General features: G+C 37.1%; 1 protein-coding gene across 1 annotated transcript in view; it reads right to left on the minus strand.

The window, feature by feature from the left end:
• The window catches only part of LOC142238827 (uncharacterized), a 101,619-nt gene extending 80,812 nt beyond the window's left edge, over nt 1-20,807 (minus strand). The window contains exons 1-3 of the mRNA XM_075310585.1: nt 20,540-20,807; nt 20,168-20,483; nt 17,139-20,102 (exon numbers count right to left, since the gene is read on the minus strand). Coding sequence (XP_075166700.1) covers nt 17,139-20,102; nt 20,168-20,483; nt 20,540-20,621 — 3,362 coding nt within the window. The 5' untranslated portion in view covers nt 20,622-20,807. The remainder of the gene's footprint in view (nt 1-17,138; nt 20,103-20,167; nt 20,484-20,539) is intronic.
• Nucleotides 20,808-24,343: the final 3,536 nt, after the last annotated feature.

Here is a 24,343-nt window from a genome sequence, read left to right on the forward strand (position 1 = left end):
TTTCTATAGAAAATTTTGTCAAAATTTTATTTCTATAGAAAATTTTGTCAAAATTTTATTTCTATAGAAAATTTTGTCAAAATTTTATTTCTATAGAAAATTTTGTCAAAATTTTATTTCTATAGAAAATTTTGTCAAAATTTTATTTCTATAGAAAATTTTGTCAAAATTTTATTTCTATAGAAAATTTTGTCAAAATTGTATTTCTTTAGAAAATGTTGAAACTTTTGTTTCTATGGAAAATGTTGTCAAAGTGGTGTAGTTTCGCCGATAATTAAGGCTAAAGGTGGGTATTAAGTTTGAGTTTAGCCGCTAATTTTCACTAAAGTGAAAACTAAATGAGTAAAAAACGTCATAAAATTATACATATTTGTCGCAGATTTCATTATAACTTGATGGGGAATATCCCAAAGCTAATTTTCACAAAATTTATATTCCTTAAAATGGATTATTGAAGAAAAGTAATCGTGAAAAATTGACGATTTTAGCGGCTAAAATCGAACTTAATACCCACCTTAAGTTCAAATTCCAAAGGAACATTTTCGTCCGTCTGGTTAGATATTATCATATTTTCAATTATTCCTTTATACTACGATAATTTGCTAATAAGAATATTTTCTCAAAAAAAAAACTTTTATTTCACCCTGCGACCCTCTGCCCGGTCATCTTCCGAAACTAATAGGAAAATGAATTTTTTCATATAAAGTAATTAAAATAATATTAAAGTTGTCCTATTTACCCAAAATGAAAGAAGCAAGAAATCTCTTGGAGATGAGATAAACAATCTCCAATTAAGAAATGAATTTGAAGAAAATGCAATGCAAAATGAAAATTCAAATCAATATCACTGAGAGGAGAGGAGAAAACGATGAATGACATAATCCTTGAAGTAAAATCTGGGTAAGTGGAATTCCAAGTAATCTCAAGAATTGTTGGACATTTCTTTTCCATTTTCATTGATTTGTAAGTATTTGCATAAAAAACAAGCCATAGATTTGTATTGAAATTACAAAACAAAATCCTTTCCCATTACAACTTTGTTGCGGCTTAATAAAATCCTTAAACAACATGGTAAGGGGGAACAGTGGTAGGTGAGTGAACTAAAACTGTAGGTGACCCGGAGCCGTTTTTATCTACACAAAGTTATTTCTATTACCTTAATCTTAACATAAATTACACGTTAAATAGAACTTGAAGAGCCCTGGGCAAAAGCGATATCGTTGAGAATTTGTTAGGAGCTTTTAAGGATCATTTTCATCAACTTTTCTATAAAACTAAAATTTTGATAAATCTATATATATAAAATTCAATCTATGTTTATTTGTTTGTTTGTTTGTTTGTTTGTATGTTCCGAGTTGGCTCCGAAACGGCTGAACCGATTTACTTCAAACTTTCAGAGATCGTAGGGGGCGTTCATGTGGTGAAAATAGGGTACCTCATTTTTTGACACCTGGTCGCGGAGGGGACCTCCCGGTCGTCGGACTTTTTGAAAATCGGACCAAAGTTGACCGATTTTCTTGAAATTTTCATTGAAGATTGGTGTTGGCATCTAGACAAAGATTCGCTACTTTTTATTTCGATATTTGGTGGCGGAGGGGCGCCTCCTCTTTGTTCGACTTTTTTTTAAAGTACAGTGAAAAAACTAAAATTCTCTAAATTATCTGAGATTTACAGAGAACATGTGGTGAGGTTATGGAATTAATATGGGGTACCCGATGATTTCATATATAGTTGGGGAGGGGGACCTCCCCCTTGCCCTATATTTTGAAACTTGGAACAAAATTATGCAATTTGTTTGAAATTTTCATTGAATGTTGGGGTTGGCATCTAGACAAAAATCCGCTCCATTATCTTTCGATATTTGGTTGGGGAGGGGGACCACTCCTTTGCCCGATTTTTTTATTTATTTTTTTTTTTAAGAACAAACAAAACTAAACTCCCCCGACTGAAATTTTACGGAAAAAATGGGTTATGAAATTTATAACAGGTTCTTAATTTTTTAATAAAAATATAAGGGTATAGGGAGACATCCGCTTCTCTTAAGTACATACAGAGAAACATTTAAACTTTTACCGAGTGACTTGAAATTTACAGAGGACTGGGGAGAGGTTACGATATTAATAGTTGATACCTGATTTTGTGATATTTGGACGGAAGAGAGGCCGCCCCTTTAGGTTTATAATTTGCTTGACATTTTCTGGGACGTTTACAAACGATACGCTACATCACTTTTCGACATTTAGTCGGGGAGGAGGTCCTCCTCTAAAACTGCAAAAAAAAACAACAATTCTTAAGTTTTCTTGAAATTTACATAGGCAGTGGGGGAAGGTTATGAACGAAGAGGCCCACACTTGAAGGAAAGTTTCAAGAATTTTCAGGGAAGGTTAGGGGTGCCATTCACCACGGTGTTTGTCGATATTGTATCGGGGAAAGTGACGTCCCTTTAAAATAATAGAGCAAAATTTAAACATCGCCGATCTACTTAAAATTTACAGGGAACGTGGGAGGAGGTGATTAAATTTATACATGATTTTTAAATTAGAATATGATTTTTCGATATCTGGTTGGGGAAGGGGAAAATTGAAATAAACTTTGTCGATTTACTTCGATAGAATTTCGCAACTACTCAATGGTCCCTATCATTGAGTAGTTGCGAAATTAATATAGGGTAGGTGATAGTCCGATATTAGGTCGGAGTGGAGCGAAGGTGGGGAGAGGGTTCCCTTTTGTCCGTTTTTTTTTTTTTTTATTGAAAGTAGAGGGTTGTCCGTAAATGGGAACTCGGTACATAATTTTATGATTTTTGCACAGGCTGAAATTTACATGAAATTGGCAGCCAACGTGGAGGGTGCATCATTTTCCAACATTTTAGCAAATGTTAATGTGGTAAAAATTTTTACTACTTTTGCTTTTTCCGATTTATTGGATGGGAAACAGTAATTCTTTGTATGTTATTATAATAAAGTGCTTAATTTTCAGATATGTTGAGGAGAAGGATACCTTTCCTTGACAAACCACACTTAAAATCACAAGAAATATAGAAGATTGTCCAACTACTTGAATACAGAACATTATTTAAAAAATTTGGAGGAAAGGGTACACCCTCTCCCACCGTATTTGTACCTATAAACGAAAAATCAAGTAGTTCGATTTGTTTAAAAGAATTCAAATCTTTTCGAATTTGTTTTCAGCACGAAGGATATAGTTGACTAAGTTAACGCAAAATGTTCCTCCAAATACGCTTGGGAAGGCGCAGCGAAGCGGGCCGGGGAACGCTAGTTTTCTATATAAATAAAGTTTTGATATTTTCTATAGAAATAAAATTTTGACAAACAATTTTCTATATAAATAAAATTTTGATTAAAAAAATGTCTATAGAAATAACATTTTTATAAAAAAAAAATCTATAGAAAAGAAATTATGGCCAAATTTTCTATAGAAAGAAAATTTTGACAAAATTTTCTACAATTTAAAGTCTTTGAAAATTTTCGTGTAAGGTCATTGTTTCAAAGTCCATTGTAGAAATAGTAACTTTCCCTTGTTGATGCAAGCTGAAATTTTTGACAAATATAAAATTCAACACATTTCCAATTCGAGGGATATTTATACACCCAATAATTGTTTCCAATACAAGGGATCGTAATATATAATATTGCAAGTAGTGAAATAATAATGGATCACTTCTTTTCAAGAAATCCATTTTTATACCCTCCACCATAGGATGGGGGTATATTAAATTTGTCATTCCGTTTGTAACACATCGAAATATTGCTCTAAGACCCCATAAAGTATATATATTCTGGATCGTGGTGAAATTCTGAGTCGATTTGAGCATGTCTGTCCGCCCGTCCGTCTGTTGAAATCACGCTATCTTCCGAACGAAAGAAGCTATCGATTTGAAACTTGGCACAAGTAGTTGTTATTGATGTAGGTCAGATGGTATTGCAAATGGGCCATATCGGTCCACTTTTACGTATAGCCCCCATATAAACGGACCCCCAAATTTGGCTTGCGGGGACTCTAGGAGAGGCAAATTGCATCCGATCCAGCTGAAATTTGGTACATGGTGTCATCATATGATCTCTAACAACCATGCAAAAATTGGTCCACATCGATCCATAATTATATATAGCCCCCATACAAACCAATCCCCCGATTTGGCTTGCGTAGCCTCTAAGAGAAGCAAATTTCATCCGATCCGGCTGAAATTTGATACATAGTGTTAAGATATGGCCTCAAACACCCATGCAAAAATTGGTCGAAATCGGTCCATAATTATATGTAGCCCCCATATAAACCGATCACCAGATTTGACCTCCGGAGTCTCTTGGAAGACCAAAATGCATCTGATTCAGTTGAAATGTGGTACGTGGTGTTAATATATGGCCTCAAACACCCATGCAAAAATTGGTCGAAATCGGTCCATAATTATATGTAGCCCCCATATAAACCGATCCCCAGATTTGACCTCCGGAGCCCCTTGGAAGAGCAAAATTCATCCGATTCGGTTGAAATTTGGTACGTAATGTTAGTATATGGTATCCAACAACCATGCAGGAATTGGTTCATATCAGCCCATAATTATATATAGCTCCCATATAAACCGATACCCAGATTTGACCTCCGGTACCTTTTGGAGAATCAAAATTCAACCAATCTGGTTGAAATGTGGTACGTGGTGGTAGTATATGATATTTAACAACCATGCCAAAAGTGGTCCATATCAGTCCATAATCATATATAGCCCCCCATATAAACCCATCCCCAGATTTGGTTTTGAGGCCTCTTGGAGGAGCAAATTTCACCCAAGTCAGTTGAAATTTGGTACATTGTGCTAGTATATGACCGTTAACAACCATGTCTAACTAGGTACATATCGGCCTATAGTTAGTCAGATAAATCGATCCCCAATTACACAAAAATTAGTCCACATCAAGTTCATAATTGTATATAGCCCCCATATAAGCGACCCCTATATTTCAATTCTGGCTCTCTAAGTACCGTGCAAAAGTCCATATTGATTCGTAATTATTTGTAGACCTACCTATACATACACTTTTTGTCTAATACATACCACGTATGGACTAACTCAAAATTTAGAAAACGATGTTAAGAAGTTTTAAGATACCACAACTCAAGTAATTCGATTGTGGATGACAGTCTGTTTCTACGCAATCCATGGTGGAGGGTACATAAGATTCGGCCTGGCCGAACTATCATGTCAATATTACAAAAATAAGTAAATATTTGTATTTACTTGTTAAACAAAATTGCGTAGTTTGAGAATTTACAATTTTTAAGAAATTCCGAACTTTGTTGGGGAAATGTTCTCCTTTTCAAATTAAGCTATGGGATGAGGTTATGACATTAACATAGTCTGATACATATAGCACGAACTATGTCGTATCTTGTCAATCCCGCATTACTAATTTGTGATCTTCTATTTATCTGTCCTCTGTCGATGTCCCAAATACAACTCATGCCACTGTGCCATGTTATCTGGCCATTACAGGTACAAGAACAAAATACCAGAAGTTTCAAATGGAAATGCAAACAACAACAACAACAAATCAGGTAAGAATAAGGGCGTATAACAAAAGGTAACTTTTTTAATTACACGACAACGCAATTTGCAATGGGACTCCAAAAAACAGGGGCATAGTACAGTGGCATACAAAACAGTTTACTTATAAAATTATAAAAGCACATCAAAGGCAAGGTAAGTCATTCTGATGCTACATACATCATGTGACTGTGTATTTGTAGTCCTTTATTGTGTTAAGTTGGATTTTTCTTGATTAGTATGGGGTAAACGCACAGTGCTCTGAGAGGGGCGGGGGACAGTTTGAAAACATTGCACACAAAAGTCATGAATACTTTAAAGATTTTTGAACACTCTACTCTGTCTCGATGGACAATCATACACAAACACACACATACACACTCTCTCCACTATAGCTACTCATTGTATCATATAATCCATGGAGCTCTTCTGCTTCAAAGAGAAAGAAAGACAACAGATCAGAGATTAAAAAACAAAATATCCCTCAACTGAAGTACAAAGAACATATTCTGAAGACAAACAAAAGTAAAAAAGTTTAGCTAAACTTTTATTTTTGAAAATAATACAAAAAATGAGAAAAGAATAACAAATATGGGGGCAAAGCAACAAGAACAAACTTATTCCTCTTTAGTCTTATCTCACCTTGCTGCAGCAACATAACGCATAATGCTATGGAGAATGTGAACAAAACCTTGGGAAGTCAACAAATCTGACTATGCTCTGGGGAGAGTGAGAAAGAGAGAGGGAGAGTGAGAGCTCTGGGATTTTATTTGTGCAACCGCTATACAAATATTCACAAAGATTTCACAAGAACACATAATTTTCTTCAGATGAAGTTGGAACCTGTTGTATTATGACATCCATCATTGAATGAAAGGGCAAGTGCTTAGGTGAATTTTAATTTACTTCCTAATGAAGATAGGTATATTTGTATTTCCTCTGTGACATTTGTATTAATAGGACAGTGGCAAGAAAGTTGTGAAATCTATAAATATATTTGGTTTTATACCTAGCACCATTGGAGGGTTAAGGCGGTGTAACACATAGAAATGTCGATGTCCGTGTTTATATATATGTTATATATATTTTTTTGAGTAAGAAGAAATTCTAAGACGATCTAAATCAAGCTCAATAGGGTCTTCTCTTCCCACTAATTATTCTGAGCTCGTCTTCCTGGCTGCCCTTTGTAATCATGCTACAGCCTTCAATAATGAAGCTTGTAACGTGTTAAAATTAATTAACATTTTCTATAGTAAAAAAATCTTGGAAACAAATCTATAAAAATAAAATTTAGACACAATTTTCTATAGTAATAAAATGTTGTTGTTGTTTTTGATTTCAGCTTATCAGAACAACAAATATGATGGAAGTAAAAACCAACAATAAAAAACAAAAAGACATACAATTTTGCCAAATTGCTATACAAATAAAATTTCGATCAATTTTCTAGAAACAAAAAAATTGCCAACGTTTTCTTTAAAAATAAAATTTTGACCAAATTTTCTATAGACAAAATTTTTTAAAAATTTTCTATAGAAAAAAATTTTTGACAAAATTTTCTATAGAAATTAAATTTTTAAAAAAATTTCTATAGAAATAAAATGTTGACAAAATTTTCTATAAAAATAAAATTTTGACAAAATTTTCTATAGAAATACAATATTGACAATATTTTCTATAGAAGTAAAATTTTGACAAAAATTTCTATGGAAATAAAATTCTGAAATATTTTTTTTTTCAAATAAAACTTTGAACAATTTCCTCAAAAACTAGAATTTTGCCAAAATTTTCTTTAGATATAACATTTTGATGAAATTGTCTAAAAAATGTTATTTTGCCAAAATTTCCTATAAAAATTAAATTTTGACAAAATTTTCTATAGAAATAAAATTTTGACAAAATTTTCTATAGAAATAAAATTTTGACAAAATTTTCTATAGAAATAAAATTTTGACAAAATTTTCTATATAAAAATGGTTTTGACAAAATTTTCTATAGAAATAAAATTTTGACAAAATTTTCTATAGAGATAAAATTTTGACAAAATTTTTATAGAATTTAAATGTTGACAAAATTTTATATAGAAATAAAATTTGGATAAAATTTTGACGAACTTTTAAATTGGAGTAAAATTTTGAAAAAATTTTCTATAGAAATAAAATTTTGACAAAATTTTCTGTAGAAACCAAATTTTGAAAAAATTTTCTATAGAAATAAAATTTTGACAAAATTTTCTATAGAAATAAGATTTTGACAAAATTTTCTATACAATTAAATTTTGACACTTTTTTCTATAGAAATAAAATTTTGACAAAATTTTCTATAGAAATAAAATTTTGACAAAATTTTTATAGAATTTAAATGTTGACAAAATTTTATATTGAAATAAAATTTTGATTAAATTTTGACAAACTTTTTTATTGAAATAAAATTTCGATAAAATTTTCTATAGAAATAAGATTTTGACAAAATTTTCTGTAGAAATAAAACTGTGACAAAATTCTCTATAGAAATAAAATTTTTAAAAATTTCTATAGAAATAAAATTTTTAACAAAATTTTCTATAGAAATAAAATTGTGACAAAATTTTGTATAGAAATAAAATTTTGACAAAATTTTCTACAGAAATAAGATTTTGACAAAATTTTCTATACAAATAAAATTTTGACACTATTTTCTATAGAAATAAAATTTTGACAAAATTTTCTAGAGAAAAAAAATTTGACAAAATTTTTATAGAATTTAAATTTTGACAAAATTTTATATAGAATTAAAATTTTGATAAAATTTTGACAAACTTTTTTATTGAAATAAAATTTTGATAAAATTTTCTATAGAAATACGATTTTGACAAAATTTTCTGTAGAAATAAGATTTTGACAACATTTTCTATAACAACAAAATTTTGACAAGATTTTCCATAGAAATAACATTTTGATTTAACTTTCTATAAAAATAAAATTTTTAACAAAATTTTGTTTTTATAGAAAATATATATTTTGACAAATTTGACCAAATTTTTTAGAGAAATTAAGTTACCCGAATTTTCTATAGAAATAAAATTTTGACAATATTTTCTATGGAAATAAAATTTTGAAATAATTTTGTTTTCAAATAAAACTTTGATCAATTCTCTTAAAAACTAAAATTTTGCCAAAATTTTCTTTCGAAATAACAATTTGACGAAATTGTCTAAAAAATAAAATTTTGCCAAAATTTTCTGTAAAAATTAAATTTTGACAAAATTTTCTATAGAAATAAAATTTTGACAAAATTCTTTACAGCAATAAAATTTGGATAAAATATTCTAAAGAAATAAAATTTTGACAAAATATGCTAAAGAAATAAAATTTTGACAAAATATTCTAAAGAAATAAAATTTTGACAATATTTTCTATAGAAATAAAATTTAGACAAAATTTTCTATAGAAATAACATTTTGTTGTTGTTGTTGTTTTTATTTAAGCTTAAAACCATGCATTGACTAAACTACAAGTGTAGCTTGACCAACCGACCCAACAATGAACCACACTTGAACCTTCCGAAAAAAGGTTTTGCATGAAAGCTGCCTTATGCCGAAATAAATTCGTACAAACATATCTCTTTTCCTATGCCACTGTCAAATCATCGATTTGAGTGCAGTTGGCTGGGTGTACTTTGAATTTATTTCGGCATAAGCCGGCTATCATGCAAAACCTTTTTTCGGAAGGTTCAAGTGTGGGTCATTGTTGGGTTTAATGAACTGCCTGAATTTATTCTGATAATTGGTTGATAGTTTTGCTGCAAGTAGAGGATGCTGATGAGGAATGTGGTAATTCCGAAACGACCATACATCCAATCTTCTTGCAGTCTATAGGGCTTTGCCCAAATAAATTGGACAAACATTCTTTTCCTCGGTTGGTTAAGCTACACTTGTAGTTTAGTCAATGCATGGTTTTAAGCTGAAATCAAAAAACAACAACAATGCTTAAAGAACAAAACCAACAATAACAAAACAAAACGAATGAAATAAAATTTTGACAAAATTTTCTATAGAGATAAAATTTTGACAAAACTTTCTATAGAAATAAAATTTTGACAAAATTTATATATATAATGTAAATGTTGACGAAATTTTATATTGAAATAAAATTTTGACAAAATTTTCTATATAAATAAAATTTTGACAAAATTTTCTGTAGAAAAAAAAACTGTGACAAAATTCGCTATGGAAATAACATTTTGACAAAATTTTCTATAAGAATAAAATGTTGACAAGATTTTCCATAGAAATAATATTTTGATTTAATTTTCTATAAAAATTAAATTTCAACAAAATTTTGTTTTTTTTTGAAAATACATATTTTGACAAATTTGACAAAATTTTTTATAGAAATTAAATTTTGCCCAAATCTTCTATAGAAACAAAATTTTGAAAAAATTTTCTATAGAAATAAAATTGTAACGGCCAATCACATACGCGAACGAGGAAATCGAGTTTACTGCTCGGATTGCTTATATTGTTGACCTTTTCTAACCAAGGGCAGACTAGGATAGGCGACTGGCTGGGACATTGGACAAAACCTGCACCTTATTGTATACAAATAGGTGCTAATCGTTCCACGAGTGGTTCATGGCACATCGTTCAGCTAGAGATTTGGTTGTAGGTTTGGTGTCGTGAAGAATTTTTTCCCAGACTCGAAATAAATAGTGCCACGAGGATCTTCGGGCCTACTATTCCACCACAGAGACTTTAGGGCCAACTGTTCCACCACAGAGACCTTCGGGCCTACTGTTCCACCACAGAGACCTTCGGGCATACTGTTCCACCACAGATACTTTCGGGTCTACTGTTCCACCACAGAGACCTTCGGGCCTACTCTTCCACCACAGAGGCCTGCGGGCCTACTGTTCCCCCACAGAGACCTTCGGGCCTACTGTTCCACCACAGAGACCTTCGGGCCTACTATTCCACCACAGAGGCCTTCGGGCCTACTGTTCCATCACAGAGACCTTCGGGCCTACTGTTCCACTACAGAGGCCTTTGGACTTACTGTTACCCCACAGAGATCTTCGGTCACAAGACTCCACCACAGGTCCAAGACTACATCAACCTGGGCCTTGGCGACGGTACTGGTCTTATGATCTATAAATGTTCAGATCACGAAACGAAGCCGCCATAGTTGCGATAAGATGAAGATATTTGGAGAATAGACGGAAACGCGAAACATGACGAACCATCATAGGCTACTAGGGCAGATGGTGGGTGGTTTGGCGGATGCCGCAATTATCCATGATCGTGTACCTGAGATGGCCATCGCTGCTGATTGTGATATTCTGACGACAGAATGGGACTCCAGAAGAGATGCCAGGGGGAACTGACTGCAACACCGATGGATCGAAGATGGATGAGAGGACAGGAAAAACGATGCAACGGTCGCAAAGACGACGAAAATACTATAGGGTGACGTAAGAAGTCTGAAGAACTACTGAAGAAGAATGGGATGAAAGTCCGGAGGGCCGTGGACTTAATATCCGGGCCCAAAGAATTGATAAAATTCACAATGGACGGAAACACGAAACATGGCGAACAATCAAAGGATAATAGGGGAGATGGTGGGTATAATGGCGGATGCCGAAACCATCCATTATCATATACGTGAGTTAGCCATAGCTGCCGACTGTGACATTCTGAAGCCAGTAAGATGGTCCTGTGATAATGGGACCCCAGAAAAGATACCAGTGCAAAATAACTGCTACACCAATGAATCCAAGATGAATTGAGAAAACGGACCTGGGCGTCTATGTGGAGGACCCAGACACCAACATCCTACTCGAATTAGTAGACCACATTACAATCCTGTAGGCAGAAGTGGCAACCAGAGACTTGGCGACGATACTGGACTTAGGACCTATAGAGGTTCGGATCACAAGCGACGACGCCATGGTTGCGATGAGTTTAAAGATGTTGGCAGAATGGACGGAAACACGAAACAAGACGAAGCATCAAAGGATAATAGGGGAGACGATGGACAAAATGACGCATGTCGCAACAATCCATGGTCGTGTACCTAATGAAGCCATGGCCCAGGGGAATGAGACTTGAGATACAGTTATCAGAGGGAAATGACTGCTAAACCAAGGGATCGAAGATGGGTGAGAGGTCACAACTGGGCGTATGTATAAAGGACCGAAATAATGGTGTCGTAATAAGAGGAAACGTAGATGGAAATGAACTTAGAGAACGTAAAGCCAATAGAAGCAACTCGGACCGAGTTTATTGAAAAGGCACGGGAGATACATAAAGCGATGTGGACCAATGCAACGGTCCCAAGGACAACGAAAATACTATGGGGTGACCCAGTCAAGAAAAAGTCTGGAGAACTAGTCAAGAAGAATAGGACGCTAATCAGGAGGGCCGAAGGAATAATGGGTGAGCACCTAAAATTTAGAGCCCATATGTGCCGAATAGGAACAACAGAGGATGGTGCAGGTAGGATGTGTTTTGTAGATGATGAGATTTTGGAAAACTACCTTTGTCACTACCCTGCCTTAAGAAGGCAACCGAAACTCCCTGCCTTTAGTAGGCAACCGAAATCACAATGGACTGAATAGTCTATGTTAGCCTGAATCAAATCGGGCTGCCACTTTAACCTAAACTGCTAGGCAATCAAAGCTGTTCGATGATGGTAAACCATTACCCCCAATATTCTTGGTATGCAGTATAATTCCTAGCTTTTGCTGGGTATTGCAACAAAAAAACATGCTTTTTACCATAGTCACAAATGTGGGTGGCTGTTTTCAATATAAAATTGTTTTTAAGCTTTTTTTTACATTAGGTAATTAATGGCAAATCCCTCTTCAATTTTAATAATTGATCCATAATGCTTGGTAAAACTGCTACACAAAATTACTTTGCATTTGCAGTTGATTTCACTTTTACTTTTCCCCACTTGAGCTTCCCCAGAGCATTACTAACTATCAATCTCTGAAGTGTCCTGATGTTGAAAGTTCCCAGTGCTGAGTTTGATGTTTACACAAAACGACTTTATAATTAAGGATATACGGATATTTAGACGTTTTTTTCTATCACGTTTTCAAAATTCCCCTCTCCCTTTATCCGCAATATTATATTCAGTAACTTTATCATTCGAATAACCGAAAAAAAGGAAAAGTCTCATAAATGCCACTTTCATTGCTGTTAATCACATTAAAATGGCTTCCATACAACCACACAGTTTGTTGGAGATGAAGCAAAGCCCAACTAGGCAAACTTTCGTTGTGCCTTTTAGCTTGGACGTGGCAAAAGAAAGTTGTGCTAGCCGGTGGGTGGCCATAGTATAAAGGCCACAAATCAGCCAGGATAATGTTAAGGCCCAACTGACACCTCCATCCCTACCCCAGTGCACGGATAAAGAAAACGACAACACGGACAATGTTCCAACATTGTGGAGCAGACTTTCGATGTCAAATTACAAAAGATGAAAAATGATGGACCTCTAGTATATTTCAACAAAATTAACTTGAATGCAAAATCCTGAGAGGAAACAAGAACGCCAAAGCCAACAAACACCTTCACATTACAACATCATGGACAATGTTGAGAAAAATCAGAAACAGGTGGTGGATGATGATTCGTTGTTGGAGAGATGGGTTTGTGACACAAGTGTTACGCGGATTTAAATAGAGAAGAAACAATATCATCATCATCGTCGTCATCACCATCAGAATGAGTAGCAAGAGGACGCATAAATCTGGCCAAGAAAATGGTATTTGCAGGAGATTAGTCAACACTCAGTGGCCATGTAGCAAATAATAAAGTAACATCCAGAGAAAGAACGTTTTTCGAATGTTATTTAGTTTGCATAGTGGGCCAGACAATTACCAATAATCTAAGCAAAAAACTAAAGTTGAAACTCTTGACTCTCTTGACGACAGTCGCGCGTCTTCATTGGTTTTGTTGTGGATCTTTAGAATATCTTCCAATAACTAACCTCCCTCCTTAAGCATTCTGAGAATTCTGCCTGTTAGGTGACGAATCGATGCTGGGCTTTTGACGTAGGCATTATCTCTTGACAACAGACATGTAACTAAATTAATTTTGTTGCGGATCTTTAGAATATCTTCCCATAACTAACATCCCTCTTTAAGAATCTTGAGAATTCTGTCTTTGAGGAGACGAATCGATGCTGGGCTTTTGATATAGGTCATATCAGTACCCGTGACTCCGGAAGAAGAAGTCGCATATGGTACATGTCTTGACGACAGACATGTACCTAAATTAGTTTTGTTGCGGATCCTTAGAATATCTTCCCTTCTTCCTTAAGTATCTTGAGCTTTGACGTAGGCCCTATCTCTTGACGATAGACATGTTCCTAAATTGTTTTTGTTACGGATTTTTCGAATATCTTCCCATAACTAACCTCCCTCCTTAAGAATCTTGAGAATTCTGACTTTAAGGAGACGAATCGATGCTGGGCTTTTGGCGTAGGTCCTATCAATATCCGTGGCCCCAGAGGAAGAAATGCCACAGGGTCCTTGTGTTGACGAAATACGTGTACCTAAATTAGTTTTGTTGCGGATCTTTAGAATATCTTCCCTCCTTCCTTAAGTATCTTGAGAATTCTGGCTATGAGGAGTCGAATCAATGCTTAGATTTTGACGCAGGCCCTATCTCTAGACGACATACGTGTATCTAAATTAGTTTTGTTGCGGATCTTTAGAATATCTTCCCTCCTTCCTTAGATCTCTTGAGAATTCTGGCTTTGAGGAGACGAATCGATACTGGGCTCTTGACATAGGCCCTATCACTTGAAGATAGACATGTACCTAAATTGTTTTTGTTGCGGGTTTTTTGAATATCTTCCCATAGCTAACCTTCCTCCTTAAGAATCTTGAGAATTCTGACTTTAAGGAGACGAATCGATGTTGGGCTTTTGGCGTAGGCCCTATCAATTTCCGTGGCCCAAGAGGAAGAAATGCCACATGGTACTTGTGTTGACGACAGACATGTACCTAAATTAGTTTTGTTGCGAATTTTTAGAATATCTTCCCTTCTTCCTTAAGTATCTTGAGAATTCTGGCCTTGAGGAGACGAATCGATGCTGGGCTTTTGACGTAGGCCCTATCTCTTGACGATAGACATGTACCTAAATTGTTTTTGCTGCGGATTTTTCGAATATCTTCCCATAACTAACCTCCCTCCTTAAGAAGTTTGAGAATTCTGAATTTAAGGAGACGAATCGATGCTGGGCTTTTAGCGTAGGCCCTATCAATATCCGTGACGACATACGTGTACTTAAATTAGTTTTGTTGCGGATCTTTAGAATATCTTCCCTCCTTCCTTAAGTATCTTGAGAATTCTGGCTTTGAGGAGACGAATCGATACTGGGCTCTTGACATAGGCCCTATCTCTTGACGATAGACATGTAGCTAAATTGTTTTTGTTGCGGATTTTTTGAATATCTTCCCATAGCTAACCTTCCTCCTTAAGAATCTTGGGAATTCTGACTTTAAGGAGACGAATCGATGCTGGGCTTTCGACATAAGTCCTATCAATATCCGTGGCCCCAGAGGAAGAAGTGCCACATGGTACTTGTGTTGGCGACATACGTGTACCTAAATTAGTTTGTTGCGGATCTTTAGAATATCTTCCATCCTTCCCTAAGTATCTTGAGAATTCTGGCTTTGAGGATACGAATCGATGTTAGGCTTTTGACGCAGGCTCTATCTCTAGACGACAGACATGTACCTAAATTAGTTTTGTTACGGATTTTTAGAATATCTTTCCTTCTTCCTTAAGTATCTTGAGAATTCTGGCCTTGAGGAGACGAATCGATGTTGGGCTTTTGACGTAGACCCTATCTCTACGATAGACATGTCGTAAATTGTTTTTGTTGTGGATTTTTCGAATATCTTCCCATAACTAACCTCCCTCCTTAAGAATTTTGAGAATTCTGACTTTAAGGAGACGAATCGATGCTGGGCTTTTGTCGTAGGCCCTATCATTATCCCTGGCCCCAGAGGAAGAAGTGCCACATGGTACTTGTGTTGACGACATACGTGTACCTAAATTAGTTTTGTTGCAGATCTTTAGAATATCTTCCCTCCTTCCTTAAGTATCTTGAGAATTCCTTCCTTGAGGAGACGAATCGATGTTGGGCTTTTGACGTAGACCCTATCTCTTGACGATAGACATGTACCTAAATTGTTTTTGTTGCGGATTTTTCGAATATCCTCCCATAACTATCCTCCCTCCTTAAGTATCTTGAGAATTCTGGATTTGAGAAGACGAAATGATGCTGGGATTTAGAACTAGGCCCTATTAGTACCCGTGGAGCCGGAGGACTGTCTGGCTTTTAGGAGACGAATCGATGCTGGGCCTTTGGCGTAGGACCTATCTCTTGACTGCAGACATGTACCTAAATTTGTTTTGTTATTGATCTTTAGAATAACTTCCCTCCTTAAGTATCATGAGAATTCTGTCTTTGAGAAGACGAAACGATGCTGGGCTTAAGACCTAGGCGACAGACATGCACCTAAATTGGTTTTGTTGCGGACCGTTAGAATATCTTCCCATACCTAACTTGCCTCCTTAAATATCCTGAGAATTCGGACTTTAAGGAGACGAATCGGTGCTGGGCTTTTGACGTAGGCCTTATCAATTTCCGTGGCCTCAGAGGAAGAATTCGCAAGGTTTGAAATAACAAGATCTCACTGGCCGTTTGTGATCACCTCTTGCAGAGATAGCAAGGTTGGATAGCTTATCACGTAAAAGAGCAATGGTTTTGTTAGTAGTGGCACGTAGCATCGTCTTATTGAGAGTAAGCCTTGTCTAGATCAATTTCATCCAACTCCGACGAGAAAAATTATTAATCATCCCTCGATAGCCCATTCTCCGCGACTGTGTCTATTGATCCATCGCCGTTTTCCAAAAATTAAGGTCCAATGACTTTGACAAACAATAAATCAAAGCCAACCATTACACGTTGAGGATGGAGAATGTTCCCAATATTAACTCTTGGATTTCCCGAGCACTAGATGCTAATGTAGCCATCGATGTTGAAACAGACGTTTTTTCTATAGAATTCCGGATTATATGCATGCATTTCAAGGACTCAATCTGCCAACGATAGACTTAAGTTCATGTATTAATTGAAGTCTTCATGCAAAATATGATGATTCCACATAACCGACTGTTCACTAGAGCTCTCTATAGTACTAAACATTGGGATTGCTACTCGTCCTATCGGGTTTCCACCAGTCTTGGCCACCCTCTATCTCTCAAGACCTTACGGTAAAAAAAAAAACTAAATTGCGTCCACCTTCTGGTTGGAAAATTCAACAAATTTATATAACCACTGTGCCTTATGTCATCGACCATTACCTGTTACAGTATCTTCCATAACTGAGCTAAATTAAGCCACCCATAGTCGATGGTAATAAAAGCAGAGACGATGCGATAAATTGAAGTAAAATTAGTTTTTTGGGGGGGTATTCGGAAAAAGCACCTTTCGCTGTTGGTCTGTCTTTTACGACACGGAAGTTAATCTCTGTGATTGATGCCTACTAGTTCTCGTCGTACCAGATCACTTACCTTCTAATGTTCCTTTGAATGGAACGAGTAACGGCTGTCATATCACAGGCGCCCTTATCTCCTGCCTTACGATTTTCCAGACGGCTACTGCATGAGCGACCATCCAATGTTGCATACAAAGGACGACGAGGCAAATGGGCAGTGTAAACATTACGTGGAGTTGGAATTTTACTTTTTAAAGTTCTGGGACTGGGTTCAAAACCGGAATCTTGATCTTTGCTGTTCTGTTGTACATCAGATGGATTGCCCTCGGCTCTTTGTTGCTGCTGTTGTTGCCAATTACTGCGTGTCTTCACACCACTCTTGACACGTTTCTTAAGGCGCCTCTTTCGTCCGCTCGCATAATCATAAGGCGAAAGTGGTTCATCATGAGATCGAAAATGAGCTCTATCTGGACTTGGATCATCTTGGATTTCTTCATCTTCTAGTTCTTCCTCTTTATGGAGAGTGTCTTCAGAACGATTAGAATCAGCTTCAAACATTTGAGTCTGTGGACATGTCAGAACCTTGAAAACAGTAGAGTCGCTCATGTCTACCTCTTCTCTGGGGGAATTGGAGTCATCCACTTCTAAAGCGGATTCATCGCTTTTCAAAACCTGGAAGCTGGATTTACGTCTCACCGATTCAGTTTGTATTTGTATTGGAGGTGGTTCATCTTCAGCCGAATCAGAAGGAAGCAGGGTAAATGAACGCCTAGATTCTTGTTCCCGTATTGGGGCCTTACTGGCATCTGGCGATGCTTGATTGCGTGAATAAATGGCAGTGCCATCGGTTGGTGTCTTGGGATTTGTGTCGTCCTGCATATCTTTCGTATCGTCTAGGTTGTCATTCACATTATCTGAGGTAGTTTGAGGTTTGGAAGATGTTGTTGTTTCACTTGGCTTGGTTTGACTTGCATCGGCTGGTTGATCTCCTGACTCCATTTTTGTAGGTGATTCGGAAGTTTTACTTGGAAGTGGGGAAGGTGGTGGTGGTGGATCGGCAGGTTGCTGAGCACCGTCTTTCGCCTCGGCAGTTTCCTTAGATTCTTCTTTTTCTTGTTGGATTTGTGATGTTTCGTTTTCTAACCCCGTGTCTTCCTGGTTCTTTGGTTCTTCGGGCCCATCTTCGCTTTTAGTCTCCTCTTTGGATTTCGATTCCTCACTGTCTTGGACTTTTCCATCGGTTCCCTCTTGCTCATTTTTGCTTTCTTGTGCTTTATTGTTATCTAGATTTACTTCTTCGTTTGCTTGATCATTAGCCTCACCTTTGGAAGCCTCATCATTTTTTTGCGATTCTTCTTCTGCTGAAGTTGTAGAGTTCCTGGGAGCTAAAGCAGTCTGAGCAATGGTAGTTGCTGTCTCTATAATATCATCGACTTCCTTTGCTACTCCTTCAGACTCCGGTAATTCTTTCTTTTCTTCCTCCACGGCTGAAGGTTTATTATCCTCGTTGATCTTTTCTCCATCTCCACCCTCATCGGCTCCGTGGTGGACCTGAACCTCAGCTAAGATATTTTTTGAAGCACTCTCATTGACTTCCTCTTCATCGGTTAGTTCAGCTGCAGAAGGTCCAGGGACTTCTAGAGTTTCTGTTGTAGGAGGAGTTTTGATAAAAGTACCCTCCTTTGCGGCGGCCGTCGTAGGAGTTGTTGGCACAGATGTCTTTGTTGGGGATGCAGAGCGACTGAAAATTGCTGGCTCTGCATCTGCTTCAATGGGAGGTGCAGAGGGTTCACTGCTGTCAGGTACTTTTTCGTCAGCTTCCTTTTTCTCCTCATTGCATTCGGTCTTCTGACCATGACTGGTCTCTGGCTCTTGGCTAGACTTTGTTCTATGACCATTATCTTCTTCATCATCCCTGCCTTCTGGGTCGATAGCTTCCCTAGATCGTTTGCAAGTTAGAGATTTTCTCTTTTGCAAGACCCTCTGCTTTTGTCGTTTGTGGTAGCAACAATTTTCACAAGAATCTTCATCATCCTCCTCGTCCTCCCATTCACTAGAACTGAGATAACGCTCGCGGGATTTTCGGCGTCTTATTTCAATATTGCTCTTGGAGCGACACATGCCTCCACAATCATGATCTGATTCCTTAGGCTCTCCACAACTACTGGTACGCCTTCTCAATTGGCGTTTGGATTTGCTTCTTTGGTGTCTTTGACACGTATGGGCATATCGTTGCTCTCTTCGATAGGTTTCTTCTGTACAACTGCAGTTCCCATCCTCTCCACCATCGGACTCGGAACGTTTTAGGTAGACTACATATTTCTTGGAATTACTCAAGTCATGAATTTCCTCTTTTTCCATATATTGCAGAGGTTTTACCACATCCATAGAAGGTTGCGAGAAAGGATTGGGACGTCTTGCAGCCAACTTTAGTTTCCCAGCTGGTAAACATCCATGACTTTGGAGAAATTTCGCCGTTGATCGATGACCTTTCTGGAGAGAACAATCCAGGGGAGTTATAACGACCCCCTTGGAATTACGATAGACCGCATTAATATCGGCTCCATAGTCTATTAGAAGTTTACACATATCCGTATAGTTATTGTAAGCGGCTATGTGTAGCAAACTACGGCCATCATTACTGGTGGTGTTCACTTGCTTAGGTCTTTGATCCAAAAGCCATTCCACCAATTCACGACGTCCCGACGAAGCAGCTTCATGTAGGGGAAGATCTCCTTTGGCATTACGTAGCCACAGGTTGGCATTGCGTTCCTTAAGCAGTTTGACTGTCTCAAATTGGCCTTTGGCGCAACCACAATGGGCTGGGGTACGACCCTTACGATCTTGCCGATTGGGATCAGCTTCAAAATCCAATAAACGCGACGTAGCATCGGCATGACCAAGTGTTACCGCATAATGGAGAGCTGTACAGCCATTGGAATCTATGAGATCTGTAGGTGCTCCACACAGACTTATCAAAGTATCCAGACACTCTGTGTGACCTCGGGAAGCTGCACAATGTAAAGCCGTCAATCCATCCCTGAAAGAAATTGGAAATTATTCTAAGCTTTACAATCTCACACTTCCAAAAGAAACAAAACCAACTTGTCAGCACTCTCCACTCTAGCTCCAGCCTTAACTAAAGCCAGTATAGCTTTTGCTGAACCTGCTGACGCAGCCCACAGCAATGGTTGTCGCCCATCTTTATCTTCTGCATCTACACTACACTGAGGATGAGCCAATAGGACACCTAATATTTCCAAGGCCAGCTTATTAGAGCTCATGGGACTTAATTTACCCTCATAACTGGCTCCACACATTTGAGCCGCATAATGCAGAGGGGAACCGCCATTTATATCAGGAGTGGTAACATTGGCGCCCGCCGCCAAAACAGCTCTCAGAGCACCCACTTCTCCACAAACTGCAAAGAAAAAGAGAATTCATTAAGTTTTCAATTCGAGATATTTTTAACGTTACCTGTGGCCCAATGCACTACCGAATGACCCTCCTTATCCACCGCATTCACATCGGCTTTGTTCGCTAGCAGCAAATTGACCATAGCCAAGTTGCCCTGAATAACAGCCAAGTGTAGCGGTGTGAAGCCATCTTCGTCGGCAGACTCCAGTAATTCTGGAGCTGCGACGGCTATACTGGCGGCAGCCACGAGGTCTCCCGTTCTTGCCACGCTCTGAGCAGCACAATAATGAAGAGCGTTTTTATAGTGGCTATCACGCAGTCGAATCCGTTCTGGCTGGAAAGAAAACAAGAAATATGGAGAAGCTAAATAAATGAGGGAGTTGTTTTAGCTTATACACGAACTGCCATTGGAATAAATCTTGCAGTTGTCAGACGAGCAGTTTCACTTTTTTTCGAACAATTACCAATTTTTTTCTCGCAAACTTAGGAAACCGATTTCAACACGCAAATTTATGTTTGTGTAGAGTTTCATATGTGCCGCTTTAATTTGGCTTTTTGTTATTGAAAAATATTAATGATTCTAATAACATTTCCATTATCGTTTGGGTACACAATTCTAAACAGTGGCTATACAATTCCCAACAGCGTTACCACAATGAACTTTTATTCTGGACCAAAATTTTTGCAAAATTGGAACAAAATTCGTACCACCGGACTATTTTTCCAAATTAAGTTAATATCATTTAAATGTTAAAATTCTTCAAAAATTTTATTTCGATAGAAAATTTGGTCAAATTTTTATACCCTCCACCATAGGATGGGGGTATATTAACTTTGTCATTCCGTTTGTAACACATCGAAATATTGCTCTAAGACCCCATAAAGTGTGTATATTCTGGGTCGTGGTGAAATTCTGAGTCGATCTGAGCATGTCCGTCCGTCTGTTGAAATCACGCTAACTTCCGAACGACACAAGCTATCGACTTGAAACTTGGCACAAGTAGTTGCTATTGATGTAGGTTGGATGGTATTGTAAATGGGCCATATCGGTCTACTTTTACGTATAGCCCCCATATAAACGGACCCCCAAATTTGACTTGCGATTGCTCTAAGAGAAGCAAATTTCATCCGATCCGGCTGAAATTTGGTACATAATGTAAATATATGGTCTCTAAAAACCATGCAAAAATTGGTCCATATCGGCCCACTTTTACGTATAGCCCCCATATAAAAGGACCCCCAAATTTGGCTTGCGATTGCTCTAAGAGAAGCAAATTTCATCCGATCCGTTTGAAATGTAGTACATGGTGTTAGTATATGGTCTCTAACAACCATGCAAAAATTGGTCCACATCGGTCCATAATTATATATAGCCTCCATATAAACCGATCCCCCGATTTGGCATGCGGAGCCTCTAAGAGAAGCACATTTCATCCGATCCGGCTGAAATTTGGTACATGGTGTTGGTATATGGTCTCTAATGACCATGGTCCACATAGACCCATAATTATTATAGCCCCCATATAAGCCGATCCCCAGATTTGACCTCCGGAGCCTATTGGAAGACCAAAATTCATTTTATTCAGTTGAAATTTGGTACGTGGTGGTAGTATATGAATTTAACAACCATGCCAAAAGTGGTCCATATCAGTCCATAATCATATATAGCCCCCATATAAACCGGTCCCGAGATTTGGTTTTGGAGACTCTTGGAGGAGCAAATTTCATCCGAGTCAGTTGAAATTTGGTACAGTGTGCTAGTATATGGCCGTTAACAACCATTGCACCACCGTGGCTCCCCACCGCATGCCCGCCTTGCATACACAAGGTCGTGGGTTCGATTCCTGCTTCGACCGAACACCAAAAAGTTTTTCAGCGGTGGATTATCCCACCTCAGTAATACTGGTGACATTTCTGAGGGTTTCAAAACTTCTCTAAGTGGTTTCCCTGCAATGTGGAACGCCGTTCGGATTCGGATATAAAAAGGAGGTCCTTTGTCATTGAGCTTAACATGGAATCGGGCAGCACTCAGTGGTAAGAGAGAAGTTCACCAATGTGGTACCACAATGGACTGAATAGTCTATGTGAGCCTGATACATCGGGCTGCCACCTAACCTAACCTAACAACCATGCCTAACTAGGTCCATATCGGTCTATAGTTATATATAGCCCTCAGATAAATTCCCCAATCACACAAAAATTGGTCCATATCAAGTTCATAATTCTAAAGGGTGATTCTTTTGAGGTTAGGATTTTCATGCATTAGTATTTGACAGATCACGTGGGATTTCAGACATGGTGTCAAAGAGAAAGATGCTCAGTATGCTTTGACATTTCATCATGAATAGACTTACTAACGAGCAACGCTTGCAAATCATTGAATTTTATTACCAAAATCAGTGTTCGGTTCGAAATGTGTTTATCGACAAATTTTGTTCAGCGATGAGGCTCATTTCTGGTTGAATGGCTACGTAAATAAGTAAAATTGCCGCATTTGGAGTGAAGAGCAACCAGAAGCCGTTCAAGAACTGCCCATGCATCCCGAAAAATGCACTGTTTGGTGTGGTTTGTACGCTGGTGGAATCATTGGACCGTATTTTTTCAAAGATGCTGTTGGACGCAACGTTACGGTGAATGGCGATCGCTATCGTTCGATGCTAACAAACTTTTTGTTGCCAAAAATGGAAGAACTGAACTTGGTTGACATGTGGTTTCAACAAGATGGCGCTACATGCCACACAGCTCGCGATTCTATGGCCATTTTGAGGGAAAACTTCGGAGAGCAATTCATCTCAAGAAATGGACCGGTAAGTTGGCCACCAAGATCATGCGATTTGACGCCTTTAGACTATTTTTTGTGGGGCTACGTCAAGTCTAAAGTCTACAGAAATAAGCCAGCAACTATTCCAGCTTTGGAAGACAACATTTCCGGAGAAATTCGGGCTATTCCGGCCGAAATGCTCGAAAAAGTTGCCCAAAATTGGACTTTCCGAATGGACCACCTAAGACGCAGCCGCGGTCAACATTTAAATGAAATTATCTTCAAAAAGTAAATGTCATGGACCAATCTAACGTTTCAAATAAAGAACCGATGAGATTTTGCAAATTTTATGCGTTTTTTTTAAAAAAAAAGTTATCAAGCTCTTAACAAATCACCCTTTATATAGCCCCCAAATATAAGTGACCCCCATATTTCAATTCTGGCTCTCTACGTACCGTGCAAAAGTCCATGTCGATTCGTAATTATTTGTAGACTTACCTATACATAACTTTTTTGTCTAATATATACCATGTATGGACTAACTCACAATTTAGAAAATGATGTTAAGAAGTTTTAAGATACCACAACCCAAGTAATTCGATTGTAGATGACAGTCTTTCGTAGAAGTTTCTACGGAATCCATGGTGGAGGTTACATAAGATTCGGCCTGGTCGAACTTACGGCCGTATATACTTGTTATTTCCAATTATTTCTTTAGAAAATTTTGTCACAATTTCATTTCTGTAGGAAATTTTGTCAAAATTTTATTTCCATAGATAATTTTGTCAAAATTTTATTTCTGTAGAAAATTTTATTTCTAAAGAAAATTTTGTCCAAATTTTATTTCCGTAGAAAATTTTGTCCACATTTTATTTCTATAGAAAATTTTGTCAAAATTTAATTTTTTTTACGAAATTTTGTCAAAATTTCATTTCTATAGAAATTTTAGCATAAATTTCTACAGAAAATTTTGTCCAAATTTTATTTCTGTAGAAAATTTTGTCAACATTTAATTTTTTTTAGAAAATTTTGTCAAATATAATTTCTATTGAAATTTTGGCCAAATTTTTATTTCTATAGAAAATTTTGTCAAAATGTATTTC

This window comes from Haematobia irritans, chromosome 1 (genome assembly GCF_050003625.1).
Source record: "Haematobia irritans isolate KBUSLIRL chromosome 1, ASM5000362v1, whole genome shotgun sequence".
Lineage (NCBI taxonomy): Eukaryota > Metazoa > Arthropoda > Insecta > Diptera > Muscidae > Haematobia > Haematobia irritans.